Below are 14,789 nucleotides of genomic sequence, written 5' to 3'. Positions count from 1 at the left end.
GAGGAAAGAATCGTCAGTTGTAATAATATTTTCTTAAAATCTTTTGTATTGAAAGTTCTAAACAGTTAAATAGGACACTATCGCCGGCAGGGCTCCGGATATCCAGCTTTGACGTTTTTTCTACTAATCAGAACGGAATTCCCACACAACATAAATACTGACGTAGGCCTAATGGTCGGTAACGGAACTTGCATTGGTTTCATATAGGGAGACGGGGATGCGAACATGTTTAAAATGCCTTCAAAATGTGCGCACATTTTAAGTTAGAGTTTGAGTAAGAGTTTTTAGAGTTAGGGTTAGAGTTGAGTTAGGGTTTTAAGTTAGAGTTTAGATTTGAGTTAGAGTTGTGCCTACATTACCTATCTCACTTCTGAAAAACTTGTTCCGATACCACGTATTATGTTGCGATTTCGCTCCCCGATATTTGGGCAGCGGGTATCACGATACGATACCGAATGACCTTCATTCTGTGGCCAAACAAGAAATAAAATGAAGTATGTTTTCACAGAAATTAGGCTAAAAATTGCTTTGGTTTTAAGCACAGTCACCTTCTATTGTCACTTAAATTAGAACTGAAATTCCAACTTTAATTTGCGATATTAAGTCTTTATGGCCTTTTACAGCAGAACGACAGTTTAAAGCAGTGATTCATGACTAGGGTCATTTTTATTTTAACCTAAAAAAAAAAGAATTAACTTTATTTTTATCAATTTTTTTTTTTTTTTGTAAAATAATCAAATTGCTTTGCAGTGCCCGACTGCCAGGTTCATTGCTGAACCAGCAAATTATTGCCACACTTCCTGGTGGAAATGTTTTTTTTTTTCTGTGTTGAAGTTAGTCGATGGGTTTTGCATTATTCGTCGCAAACAAAGTTGCTTTGCCTGCTGATAGTAAAACATTGGTCTAGAGCAGGAAATTCTTTAAACTTTTTTAACGCGTAGGCCTACCCCTAAAAAAAATTGTTTTGCGTGGATCATAGGCATGACATTACTAGGATAGACGTAATTAATTGACATCATAAAAGTTAGCCTAAGAAACCTGCTTGTTTCATGTCGAAAAATGTAAAGCTAAATGAAGTCTAAATATAAATAAGGAAAAGGCTTTTTTTTATCTAGCACTTTATTAACATCTGTGTGGTTTTGATTCCTCCCACTCTATTCTTCCACGACCACCATGACGCAGCTTTTCCGTCCGTTGTGTCAGTTGTTGTGTTTCCATTCAAACGCCCAGTAGCACAATCCCCGTACCACCATCCGCTTTCTAGTTGATTTGCGCAGTTTGTCCATGAACTGCAATCAATATTCACATCCAAACAACCTATGACTGGTAAAGCTTTGATTTTATTCAAGGCGCATAATAGTTCGTTGTATGTACTGAAAGTTTAATTCTTTCCATCTAAAAAAAAACTCAGTTGTTGAACCCATTAACAAAAATGTAGACTGAAATTATTCATTTTATATGATTCGTTCCGTTCTATACAACATTCAACTAAATTATAGATATTTAGGTTCCTATTTTAAACTAACACTAAGTTATATGAAGTTTACGCAGTCGGAAGATCAAGGCCTACAAATTGTTTTTGGAAATAGAGCAGCTTAAACAAGAACAAATAAAATGGTTCTTAAACTTACACGTACCCCTATAAAGTATCAATTTTATTCGCAGATCCATTTTTTAATATTACACTTAAAGACTTTAACTTGGCCCATAAGAGGTCAACAGTCCCAGTTTAAGAACCCTGATGAAGGGTGTATTATTAGTTTAAGTGGACCTTTCTCTCACGAGAAACTTTTAAAATAATTACGTTTCAAGACGTCCAGAAACAGAACACATACTCATCGTAGTTGTATTTGTTGTGTGCAGAAAAGACCCGGTTATTTGAGTTGTGTGTTAAGCTATCTCCAGCAGTTCCATGGTATCCACTAACGTGAAGTCGATAGCTGTCCGACTCCGACCCGATCCACAAATGACTGAAAAATAGGCGGGAACTTATTTGGGAAGCATGGAACACCGCAACAACTAAATAGCAATTTTAATATCTACTTGTTATTCTTGATGCCCGGCAAAAAAAATAAAATAAAAATTAAAAAGCGGACAGGAATAATTAAAATTACGAATCAAAGCAAGAAAAAAACTTGAAATATAAAATGGATACTATAGTTAAAAAAATTCGTTTTTCTTGATTTACATGCCTGCACACACCAAGCAGCTTTTCGTTTTTGTTTGTTTGTTTTTCACACTCCATGACAAATTATAGGTACAAGGTAAAATTTTGCTTTAAGAAAAGTAAGAACATTCTAACAAAACTATTGTGACCTGTATTCGGCATATGCGGAGTCACCATTAAAGTCCCACAAGTCGATTCGCATTTGGCATCTTTTGCTTTTGGTAAGTACGTGAGCCGCTTCCAAGCCTTCACAAAAACGATTACGGCTTACGTATAATTAGTACACCGAAAGCCATCGCAGACTCACCGAATCTGTTGATCCATGATGCAAGCAGGGCAGGCTAAAAAAAACAACTAGCTTGCAGTGAGGTTCGAACTCACGACCTCCGGCCATACCAACTGAGCTACAAAGGCTCATGGAGGAGCGAGTCGAGAAACAACCATAAACCTTACTACATTCATGAATTCGAACCTCACTGCAGCCTAGTTGTTTTTCTAGCCTGTCCTGCTTGCATCAATGATCGACAGATTCGGTGAGTCTGCGATGGTTTTCAGTGTACTAAACAGAATAGACGAATATACTTTCAGATAATCAAGATACAAACCGAGCCAAAATCCTTTTCGTAAAGCATTGATGCCGTTCTTGTACTCTTTCCAGGATCCTTTTGCTAAGTAGTCCGAATTATTATTTATTTGTAAAATCTACAACAAATTACAAAAATTACAGGTGAACGTTATTTATAAGGCATATATATATATAGTATCAATAAACTATGCAGCAAAACGTAAGGAAAAACCTACTTGAGCGGCATTTCAATTCAGGCCCTTTATAATAAGTTATTACCATAATTATATTTTCGTAAACTGTTGTTACCAACAATAAACTAAGTTGCTGTCTAAACTTGTTTATTGGTTATTCTAGTCCGATTTATTTTTTATCTTTTTTCAAAAACGGCTTTTCCCCCATTTCAATTTGAATTTAATGCGAATAATTAATAAGAGTTAAAGTTATCACATTCAACTTACCGTCCATCCATCTTTGCAGTAAGCAATCTTTCCAGATTTTAGGACAAATTTGTTGTATTCAACAGGTTCGGTGCAAGACGAAACAGCATTTAGGGCTGAACAACGAGTTACCGGTTTTTAGGGAAACGCAAAAATTTAGTATTGTCAATATCCCAAGGGTGATGCATGCTTTTATTATTTAAGGCAATTGGGTTATTGACGGACTCCACCCAAACGACCAGTGCGGTTCGTTTCGACTAAATGATATTATTATTGAGATGGTTTGTTTTGACTACGATATTAAAATTAACGTTGAAAACAGTGTCGTTTTTTGGTTAAATTTGAATATGATTAGATAAGAAATAGCGCACACATTTTTTTAAAACGATAACTTTGTTAAGAAGTAGTAGTTCTTTTGCAAAAGGGAAGAGACGACGCGTTTTAAAAGTAAATAAGGCCTACGTTAATGAATTAAGACTTCTAGCATTTCAACTATCAATACGAGTCCATAGCTTGTAACGTGTGACTAATCCATTATGTTTAGTGCTTATAGTTAGTTCAAAGAGACCGTCCCAGCAATAATTCTGCAAACGACAGCTAAATGTTATTGTTTAAAATAATTCTATTTTAATGGTTTGAAAGGATTACACCTATGGGATTTGATTAAAGAGTCGCACTAAACATAAACTACCACGAAATCAAGGAAAAACGTGTGTAAAGTAGGCTGTTGCAAAAACAACTTCCATATGTCCAACGCTGTTTTATCGAAGAATGAAAAACAAACGTATTTTGTTACCTTCTATGAAAAGCTGTTTATATTCAGACTGCTCGCGATCTATAATAATAAAAAGGTTACTAATTTTAGCATAAAATATCTTATTATTTTACAATGTTGGTGTTAAGTTATCTCACCCACGCTTTCCACAACCAGTTTAACACCGCATCCAACTAAGACAGCCCCAACCACAACAGTGACTGAAAGCAGCAGAATATTCTTGCGACCTAAATAAAATCAAATCAATCTCATCAATTTAAAGAGCAACTTGTACAAGCATTTAACTCTCTAATAAATGTTTTATTACAGAAATTATACCAATAGACGTAACAAATCAACATTTGGGTTAATTGTGAGCTACAGAGAAACTATTAAATATCTCCAAAAAAATATTGGCAATTTTTAATCTGATGTATGATATTTCCTAATGTGATACACAATTAAAAGTATTTTAGTTTTAATTGAAATTGGCTTATAACATTAAATTTTTTCGGGCATTAGAAGTTTAATTTTGGACATTATTATTATTCCACAACTTTGGGTCAAATTTACTTGGAGATTGAAACCGTGTTAAATATACTAAAATACATTAAATCATGTACTTGTATAATTGGGTAATTTTGTGCTATTCTTTCGATTCACCTATTTCAAAATGTTTACAATTGGACGAAGATGATTTATACAATACAGGAGGATTGCAAAGGATACTTACTCCAGCCAACTCCATCAATGGGACGCATTGGGGGCCCAAAGTTGTCATCCTCTCTCACGGGCCCGCGGCGTCGCACGTTCGCTATTCTATTGTTTGCCCCTTCGTCTCTATCGTGTTCCATTAGTTCTTCCTGACCGTGACAAAATCAACATTTATCAAACGGTGAAATATACGTCATCGCGCCGCACGGATTCTCATTGGTAAGAAAGCGGATGTGCCTTAAGTCCTAGTCATTCTTAGCTTTCCGTTGATTGTAACTGTCATGAGGTTCGACCATTGTAGTAATTCGTACCCTGTGTTTGGTTGTCGCACTCTATGAGTATATTGCCCAGCAGCATGCACGCCTTTTACACGCGTTGGTATTTCGCTAGCGTTCCTAAGGCGCGGTAATTATTAGTTTATATTAGAATGGTGATTGTATTCTGCGCGCTACATAACCGTGCGTGTCTTTCCTACTTATGTCCAACTTTACTTCGACGCTCATGAGTAGTAAGCCTTCTTAGAATACAAAAGTGACCTCTTCTAGGGATTGCGGCGACATGAGCCCAAACCAAAGGGGAGTAGCAAATTGCTGACCCCACTACCCCTGAGGTAGCTGAGCCCTCACGGAGAAAAAAAGTTAGAAAAAAGGTAAAGTCTAAATATAACATAGAAGCCAAAAACAAAACATAAGAAATTAGCATTAACCCGTAAGAATCGAATTAACATTGGCCATGTGTTTGTATCCACAATATTCTCAAATTAGGAAAAATCATTCTCAGAACCCGTCTTAATTAATCTAGACATATAAAACCACTGCAGTAGGTAACTCAATCAAATCAAACGGTGCGACCGAAGGGGGTTAAGAAACACTGCTATGAGGGGTATCGCTGCCGATCCGATGCCAAATTAATACAGGAATTTCAGCTAATAACTATGGTCAAATGCAGTGTTCTTTATCTTAAAAAAATAATTTCACAAAAATATATATCAATTCAAACTAAACCATGAGTTATTGCTAAATCAAATTTTCGACCTAAAACCTGGATAACATATATTAGGCTTACAGTACCACATTACAATATCAACAATTTTTGTTTATCCTACCCAGTACCTAACCGCTGAACATTTTGCTTAAAATGTTGGGTCGGAATAAACTACGAAAAAGGAACATACCTCCACCCCTTTCGTACACTCTCGAAAAACAAACCTTAACTTTGTTGCGGGCAGCTTAACTGTGTCAAAAAGACCACTTACAGACTGGTTGTAGGGCCATACGTTATTTTTTAAGTTTTGTCCCTATGAATATTGCGCTTTTGCATAAGAATTTCTCTTTTATGAAAAATGTTAACTAACCATTAACCGCATATGAAGCTATTATAGTAAAGTCAAATAAAAAAATGGACATTGTAAATCACTATTAATGCAGCGTTGGTGCTGTAACTTCCACTATATCTTATGCAGGAACAAATAATTCAATGTGCAAGAGTATGAAATCATTCAGTGTTAAGGTAAAACGTCCAACAGCTTACTTGAGGAATAGGTTGGGCTTTAGTTGAAACTTCTGGGAATTCCTCTACTGATCCTGCAACCTCTCTTACTTCCTGTTAGAAACAATTTGTGAACATTGTATAATAAACATCTTGGAAAAGTCAATATTTTGAGTAGGGATGTCCGAAAATATCGAAACGGTCGACGACATCAAGATACCTAGTCAAAGTATCGATAAACCTGTTATCGATGGTATCTGGGACGATACGGTATTTAGTTGGTATTACCACTTTAGCTGTGGTTGGCGATACAATGCAAGTAATTGAGATAAAGTCAGAAAATAGTTAATTAGCAACTTGGGTATAGGAAGCTAATTCTTTTAACTCTAAACCAAATGTGACTTAATTATGGAAGTTTTTTTGTACCTTTCAAATTAAAAAACAAAGGCGGACTTTTGCCTTAACATATCAGGATTCGGAATCCAAGTATTGCATATTCCTAATATTAAAATGATTGCAATAGAATCCAACCATATGTTTTAAAATAAAAGTTTTTACTTGTGATGCTGCAACTTTGCACATCGCCAGAACAGACGTTCGGTCGCTGTCAAGCGTCGTCATTTCCAAGCGATGCTGAGAAAGTTGAATTTTGAGTTCTGTGCAATAAAAAATATAAATCCAATGCGCAGAGTGAAAACCACTTGATTTGATTTTGGTTTTATACTATTATTCATCTAAAAATCTTCTATGGCTGGAGTCGTAAAAATTGACAAATTTAAAATATAACTCAAAATTACCAATTTTTTTTAAGTTGTTTATAAGTTTTATGTTGACCGTTGGAGTTACTATTGCAATTCGCGGAAACGCTATGATAAAAACTTGTCTTTTCGAAGCAGAAAGTAGATGCTGAATAAAACTAAAAATACTTTTTATGCATTTCTTGGCCACCTGAATAGATCGCCTAAATACAGCAAGAAGATGTTGAAATAAACATTAAATTAAGAAAAAAATAGTTTCAATATTCATATATTTGTATTTGATGTATCAAATGGATTATTAGTGTTTTGTTGAAATAAACATTGAACAAAATACAAAATAAATCTTTTTCATGAATTGGTATTTGATATTACAAATGAATTATTAGTGTTTTGCTGAACTAACAATTGAAAACAAATAAGAAATTAATAATAATTATAAATTGGTCTTTGATCTATTAAATAGGATTATTAGTGTTTTGTGGATAAAGAAATGCGCAGCCCATTTCCAATCGGGTACAAATTACTGCCCAACGCATATCTAGACGACTATAGCGAAATTAGACGTTAGGACCGTCGAAAGTAGGGCGTTCCTGCGGATCGAGGGACAGAACATCGGTCATAACTCGTCTCGTATCAGAGTCCATCTTTTCTTTGTTGCCATTGGTTACGAACATCCATTCCAAGAATTTTCCAAAGCTTTAAATTGGGAAAAAACAGAAAATATGAAGTATGCTTTGTAAAAGCTGGATTATTACCACCAGTGTTGTAATGACTTAAGTCAATGACTTGACTTAAGTGCACTTAAGTCACTGTTTTCAAATGACTTGGCTTGACTTAAGTCTTTCGGGCAAATGACTTGACTTGCCTTAAGTCTTTTGGGCAAATTACTTAGGTTGAATTGAAGTGCTTTCTGTAAGTCTTTTTTTAATAAAATTGAGCTATTTATCCAAATGTTTGCACATAAAACAATTTGCTTGCTATAAGTTGCGTTTTTTCTCATTTTTTAGTTCAGTTATTGCTCATAATCGTACGAGTTTAAAAATTCCAATAGTTCAACGTTTTATTTTTACCACAAGAACGTGACTTGAAGTTGACTTGCTCTAATTATGACTTGACTGGGACTTGACTTGCGCAACTGATGACTTGGACTGGGACTTGACTTGTTATTTATTCAAATAGACTTGACTTGGACTTAAGTTATTTTACAAATTACTTGACTGGGACTTAAGTCATTTCAAAATGACTTGTTTACAACACTGATTACCACAGTATAACTTCTGTAAGTCTAACTTTAACGAGTTTCGAGACTAATGAAATATATGTATTTGTAGACAAAATTGGCAGAAAAGTTGTTATAGTTTAGGTGCTGTGTTGTAAACAAGTCATTTTAAAATTATTAGGTCCCAGCCAAAACATTTCTAAAATAACTTAAGTTGAAGTCAAGACTTTTTGAATAAATAACAAGTCAAGTCATAATTAAAGCAAGTCAATTTCAAGTTCTTGTCATAAAAACTGAACGTTAAACTACTAAAATTGGTAAACTAGTTCGATTATGATTAATAACATAACTAAGTAATAACAAAAAAACGCAACATATTGCAAGCAATTTGTTTTATGTGCAACACATAAATAACCAAATTTCTTAATGAAAACACTTTATTTCAACCCAATTAATTTTTCCGAAACACTTAAGTCAAGACAAGTTATTTTGTCCAAAAGATGTAGGTCAAGTCAATTTAGAATCAGTGACTTAAGTGCACATTACAACACTGTTTAGGTATACATGACTATGTATACTTCATAGTAATAAGTCATTGAATTAAAAATAATATATTTTATAATTCAGCAAAGCACAATATTTCTTAGTTTCGTCATTTATTATTAACGAGTTTATAAACTCAGTTCTTTGCTATATGTTAAACGAAATTTTGGGGGGTTAGGTGTATGAACCATTCACACCTGTATTCGTCCCACTTTTTCCCCACAACTTTTGGTTTTTCTTCTGATTTGGCTTCAGGTGGAAGGTGATCGGTGTTTGGTGGAATGTTTGGAACACCTTTGAATAGTAGATACAAAATTCAATCACACACTGATGATGGTCATAACTTTTTGCGGAAACATTGAAAAATAAAACCATTCAGTAATTTTATGGCTGTTCCAGTGTTCTATTCTTGGTTTTGTATTTTTAGCCACCGCGTTTTATGGTTTTGTATTACATTCCTTAAACCAGTGGTTCTCAACCTTTTTTATCTTACGGACCGGTAAAAATTTTAAAACAAATTTTGCGGACCGGTGGACCTTCAAAAATCAAAATCAACCCAAAATGCAAATATGAAAAAAGTATAACTTAAAAGCAAACAATGGAAACTTAAATTCAATGAGCAATTTGCTGCTGTCTCTTTTATATCATCCGTGTTATACGTGGTTCTATTAGAGTTTTTCACATACAACTGGTCCTAAAATTTAAGACTTAAACGATCTGTAGCCTACTTTTAAACAGTTGGGCACAACACTTGTATTGTGTAGTACGATAAAATCCAAAGTAGACCATTAAATCTTTGTTACGTCACGATGTCACTGTTGCAAATTACGAAGCTGGCGAAGTTCTAAATTTGTTGGACAAGCCTTCAACATCTTGCATTTTGTAGTTGAGATTTAAGATTGTAATATATTTGGCGGACCGGCAGGAAAGTTGACGCGAACCCGCACCGGTCCGCGGACCTGCGGTTGAGAACCACTGCCTTAAACAGAACACAAAAACACTGGATTTAGGCCGTTTCTTGTAAACGCAAGCTTTTCTGTAGACTGAACTCACAGTCTAAATTGTTTTTATTAAACTGTTGCGCTTTCGTATTAGGTGACGAACACATCGTTATTTATTTACAAAGGCTTTGTGTTTTTTGATAAATTTATAGTTTTTCAGTGTTCATATAAGAAGATAATAGGAGTAAAACAAAATGCAACTTTCTTACCGTTATCCAAGACGGCGTACTCAAACGACGCCACCTATAAAATATTATAGTTATTCGTGTAGCATAACTTATTTAAATACGCATTCAACAAGGCCAAAAATGTATTACAATGAATTGCTTTCGTTGACCAAAGGTCGTAGGGAATGCAAGTTAAATTTTTTTAACATTTTTTATAGTTTTGAAATAATATAAAAATCCCACACTGAAGTGTATAAATGAGATATATTTGAGCAGTGTCACCTTTGCCACAAGATCCAGAGCAGTGATGGAGATAGTTTTGCTGGTCAGGTTGAGGTTACAAACTCCCGGTTGGAGACTATGAAGAAATTGCATTGCGTCCAGGATCTATAATGGAGCAATTGTGTTGTAAAACCATAAGTTATAAAGTTGGTTTATTAAATTTATTACTTTTATTTTGTTCGAACGAATAAGGATTTGATTTCAAACCTTTTCATTCACTAATTCCGGATTACTGTAAGCATGTGTCGTCATACAGTATATTATATCGTATTTTATATTTATAGCCAATTAATCATGTCTAAAGAACCGTAAAGCGTATAAGATTATAAAATATTTTCCATTGAACGAGAGTAAAAAGATTTGATGTCGTAATTTGGTATGAAGAATATATTCTTATATTCATTCCACACCAACAATATGGTAAATTAAGTGAAAAGAAAAATTTAAGTAGAGTTGTAACGCTTGATTTTGTTTTTGGTGTTGATTACATATTTTGATTTCAAGCAGCCTACATGAACCCAGTTTTTGTTTCGCTGCTTTCAAGGTTTAATACATTTTAGAAAGGCTACTTGCAACTTTATACTTACACCATGCACTACACTGCTCTTAAACTGGTCAAGTATCTGTACGGGGAGATTACTATGGGACAGTTGCACAATGTGTTCTTCGCAGTTGTACATAGTTCCACCCTCTAGGTACACCCTATGAAAAAGGAACAAAATAATGCTTTTGATTTGCATTCATGATACTAGGGCAATTATTTTTTGACGTTTTTTTTTTTAAATTTTGTCGAAATTTATACGTTAGGTCAAAATGTGTCAAAATTATTTAAGCCCAAATCGTTTACAAAATGCACGAAATCTGTAATGAGTTTCTAGAAATAGTAGTTCAGTTTGAAATTTTATTAAATTTAGTTTTGATATACAGATAAAAACATTGCAACTCGATATATGTTGGTCAGAGCAATATACCATTACGTAAACAGAATTAAGCACACAGGCCTGGTTTAAAGCATTTGGTTAAGCTTGAACTTGCTCAGAGAATTGTGCATCTCTGATTTGGACAAATGTATCAAAAAGTAATTAGTGTTTTTTTTGCAGTGGTAGTTTACAATTATCCCATTTATTATTTCTATAATATGCTAGGTCGTTGTATTTCAATATGGCGGCCATTTGACTTGTTGTTGGGATATGCTCAAAATATCAAATAAGAATTTTAAAAAATTTGCATAAACCCGAAAAAATAGCTGATTTTGGTTGTCAGTAAAACATTAAAAACAAGTAACGGGTGACGCCAAGACGCTACAGAGATACTGTATACAACAATGCGTCGTTTAAATCAATGTATTACAAATAGGTCAAAATTTGTTAAAATAAATTTAGTTAGGTCAACATTTGTCAAAATTTCTCATTTTTCAGGTGTTGTAATAAGTAGAAAATGACTATCTCAAATTTTTCACGTTAAACGGTTCGGCACATAGGAGTGGTTTGGCTCATACGCCGACTAGGTTACCAATTTTAATCGTTTAACGTTTTATTTTTGTGCCAATTAACTTGACTTGTTACTTGAAGTTGACTTGCTCTAATAATAACTTGAATGGGACTTGACTAGGGCAATTTTTCAAATGACTTGACTAGTACAAAGTAGAAAATGACTCTATTAATCCAAATTCAAACGCTATTAAAATTTTGCCGGACAACTTATACGCAACTTACCTGTTGTTTATTTTCTTACCTGAAAAGTTTAGCTCGACTGGCATAACCGTAAAACTTTATAATGTTGTAGAAAAATTCCGACCGCTCACCCTCAATGTAGGAAAGTATCTTTGCTTCATTTTTAATCAGCTTCAACCGTTGTGATCTGTATAAAAATACGCTTTGAAGCAATTAAGAGCGACGACAATCTTTATTTTCTTATCTATGTTTTTTAAAACTTTTTCTTTTTTGTGACTTACAAGACCTTATACGCACACCTACATTTCAGTTGTTTTCAAAAAATACTCTATTAATCGCAGTGTTGTAATGACTTTTTTGTTTTTAATTGACTTGACTTGACTTAAGTCTTTTGGGCAAAATTACTTGACTTGACTTAGGTAAAAAAGATATAAGTCACCCTGAAATAAAGTGTTTTCTTTAAGCTTTTTTATAAAATTGACTTATTTGTTTTAATTTTTGCACATTCAACAATTTGCTTGGTAACATATGTGTTGCGGTTATGTTATATTTTAAAGTTTGACTTGCTCGAAAAGACATGACGTGGACTCAAGTCATTTCAAAATGACTTGTTTGCAACACTGTTAAATCGCATTTTGTAAATTTAATAAATTTGTAAAAGTTAATAAATCTATCTCTGTCACGTAGGCATGACTCTATGGCACCTACTTTTTTGAAAAGTCTCCCTTGATACACTTCATAACCGCTTTTCTCACGCTGAGGTCTTCTAAGGTAATTTCGCATTGTAGCTGGTATTCTTCAGTCATCACCGAAGGGTTTTTCCAAGGGCCCATCCTATTTCGTTTTTATTCATATAAACAGTTAAATCAGTGCTTGTCAACCTTTTTGGAACAGTACACACTTTTATGTTTACTGAAGCACCTGTACACCCCGGTCCACACAATTCACTAAACTAATAGCATACACTCTGTTTTGCTGCAAAGAGAACTATTAACCGTTACAAAGAGCTAGTAGGTACCCCACACTAACGATTATCAAGATAAATATTTGGTTATGATGTCGCAAATATAATATAGTATCTTACAAGCCAATTACGCTTAAATACTTGTTGTGCGAACTGCCATAAATTGTACACCCAGGCCAGTCTGCTAATAATTAAACCTGTTTATTTATTATGATATCTAATCATATGCTTATTGTCATGCGGTATCTTATACACCCTAGTACACCCCATCAATGCGGTACACCATTTAACAATTCTGGTACACCCTGGGGCATACACCCGGTGAAAAAGCACTGATTTAAATAACAAGTCTTATTTATGTGCTTCCTCGTGCATACATTTTAGTTTCAAAATTTCTAGTTTGACTTTGGCGACATTGACGCGTTTAATATTTCGGAGTATAATATCTCAGGAAGTATTCCGCTAATGTGCTGATTTTTTACACAAACCTTGTTTTTGCTTCAACTATCTAACACGCAACATTTTAGCGAACATAAATTTCAATATTCAGCCATATTAACCTCTAACTAACTAGCCAACAAGTAAATATTTTTGATTTAAAGCTACATAAAACAATCTTCAAAATAGTTTCTTTGTTTCCTAGTTACAATATGCAAAAAACAGAGCCAAAACTTAAGCAACCGATCCGTCCACACGATAAATGTCTCCTTGTTCATAAAATAAATGTTTCGTCTCGCCAGAATTTTCTCGATACAGAAAAGGCAACATAAAGCTAGAGTTGTTACTGACACACAGCTTCGGACTTTTTGTAGACTCACTTTTTTCTGGGGCGCACAGCACAGTATAGGCGCTGGCTTTCAAAGTAACACCTTTATCACTAAACCGTACACATGAGGCGTAGTAGTATCTCTGACTGTCAATTGTGTTTAAAAAAAGTGGTGAAAAACGTTCGATGCACAAACGCAACACACAGAATTTATACTGAAAATCCTGCTTGTGGCCCAAAACTCGCAGGCTGTCCAGAAATCCAGCTGTGACTCCGCTGGTCTATGCAAAATACGAGTGGCGAGTCCGAGTAACTGGCTTACTTTTATTCATATTGTAATTGTGACAAATATTTGTTCAATTTAAAGTGATTTTATGTCAGGCCTAGGGGACATGTGTTCCATTGTTTTTAAACTATTTATTCACAAGTCTAACGACGTTTCAGTGATAAAAACGCGTAAACTGTGGAGTTAAACAATGGTAGTACTGAACATTCAACGTTGTGTAAAAAAACACTAATTTACTCTATTATTGTACATTTTAAAACGCTTTTTTTAAGAAAATTAGACCGATTACCACAGTAAAACAAGAAGGTATTCTAGGATTGAAACTAAGTTTTATTCTCTAACGACATTAATAATTATTGTGACGTAATGATAACTATACAGCGCCCACGCATAAACTGTCAGTTCAATCAAGTCCTTTTCAGCTTTTAAAATGTTTTAACTCATATTTTTTTCGTAACAATAACCCGTGTAAGTATGAAATGCGCGAATCGCAAACGCTGCGCTGGTGAAGCTCCAATGAGAAGCTAAACAAACGCTATACCAAGTCGACGGTTGACTGACCTTCCTCGTGAACTAGTACTTTCTTAACCTTTCGTGCTTCGCTGGCCAACTTTGATTTATTGAAGTTCCCTGGTAAAGCAAAATAAACAACAAGATATGTTCCTAAAATAAATTTTACCCCATATGATAAAGCCCATGCAATTCAATCCGAACTTAAACTAGCGGACTGTTAACACTAACAATGCCGAGTAAGTAAAGAAAAAACTGATTCAGTCCGATCTATATAAACAATTTAAATAGTATGTTCGGACAAAATGCTTCTAATTAACCAAATGATAAACATGGCTCAGTAAACAAAAAAACTACACGGTCGACCAGCAAGAACTTTACGACAAACCCTGTTCAGTAGTGCACAACTCGCGCCCACCGTATCAAGTTACTGTGAATTCGCTAAACAATTCAACAAAGCGAACGCCCACGTACCCGCTGTTTTTTTTTGTG

General features: G+C 34.4%; 2 protein-coding genes across 2 annotated transcripts; both read right to left on the bottom strand.

Annotated features, from left to right (window-relative positions):
* Window positions 1-1,111: 1,111 nt before the first annotated feature.
* On the bottom strand, window positions 1,112-4,783 carry LOC146158175 (fibroleukin-like). Its single transcript, XM_083383852.1, has 8 exons — window positions 4,660-4,783; window positions 4,085-4,174; window positions 3,969-4,007; window positions 3,194-3,288; window positions 2,773-2,869; window positions 2,317-2,413; window positions 1,836-1,970; window positions 1,112-1,289 (listed from the first exon to the last, which is right to left on the bottom strand). Exons 1-8 carry the CDS (start codon window positions 4,778-4,780, stop codon window positions 1,112-1,114), a joined length of 852 nt encoding a protein of 283 aa, XP_083239978.1. The 5' UTR covers window positions 4,781-4,783.
* Window positions 4,784-5,793: 1,010 nt separating this feature from the next.
* LOC146158174 (uncharacterized) lies at window positions 5,794-12,604 on the bottom strand. The gene is made up of 9 exons (XM_083383851.1): window positions 12,480-12,604; window positions 11,833-11,973; window positions 10,686-10,800; window positions 10,099-10,203; window positions 9,859-9,892; window positions 8,846-8,942; window positions 7,458-7,582; window positions 6,687-6,784; window positions 5,794-6,242 (listed from the first exon to the last, which is right to left on the bottom strand). Exons 1-9 carry the CDS (start codon window positions 12,602-12,604, stop codon window positions 6,135-6,137), a joined length of 948 nt encoding a protein of 315 aa, XP_083239977.1. The 3' UTR covers window positions 5,794-6,134.
* Between the last annotated feature and the right edge of the window lie 2,185 nt (window positions 12,605-14,789).

Source organism: Ascidiella aspersa, chromosome 3 (assembly GCF_963924565.1).
Source record: "Ascidiella aspersa chromosome 3, kaAscAspe10.2, whole genome shotgun sequence".
Classification (NCBI taxonomy): Eukaryota; Metazoa; Chordata; class Ascidiacea; order Phlebobranchia; family Ascidiidae; genus Ascidiella; species Ascidiella aspersa.
Note: the sequence above shows the minus strand (reverse complement) of the source record. Positions and strands in the feature narration are given on the sequence as shown.

What these genes read in the sequence shown, in the direction of transcription:
- LOC146158175 (XM_083383852.1), bottom strand. Translation starts at nt 4,780, where the DNA reads ATGGAACACGATAGAGACGAAGGGGCAAACAATAGAATAGCGAACGTG. An exon ending in ACTGCAAAGATGGATGGACG is followed by an intron (nt 2,870 to 3,193) that starts GTAAGTTGAATG and finishes AATTTGTTGTAG; the next exon opens with ATTTTACAAATAAATAATAA. An exon ending in TCCGCATATGCCGAATACAG is followed by an intron (nt 1,971 to 2,316) that starts GTCACAATAGTT and finishes CCTATTTTTCAG; the next exon opens with TCATTTGTGGATCGGGTCGG.
- LOC146158174 (XM_083383851.1), bottom strand. Translation starts at nt 12,604, where the DNA reads ATGGGCCCTTGGAAAAACCCTTCGGTGATGACTGAAGAATACCAGCTA. An exon ending in GGAACGCCCTACTTTCGACG is followed by an intron (nt 6,785 to 7,457) that starts GTCCTAACGTCT and finishes TTTATTGCACAG; the next exon opens with AACTCAAAATTCAACTTTCT. An exon ending in GCAAAGTTGCAGCATCACAA is followed by an intron (nt 6,243 to 6,686) that starts GTAAAAACTTTT and finishes TGTTTCTAACAG; the next exon opens with GAAGTAAGAGAGGTTGCAGG.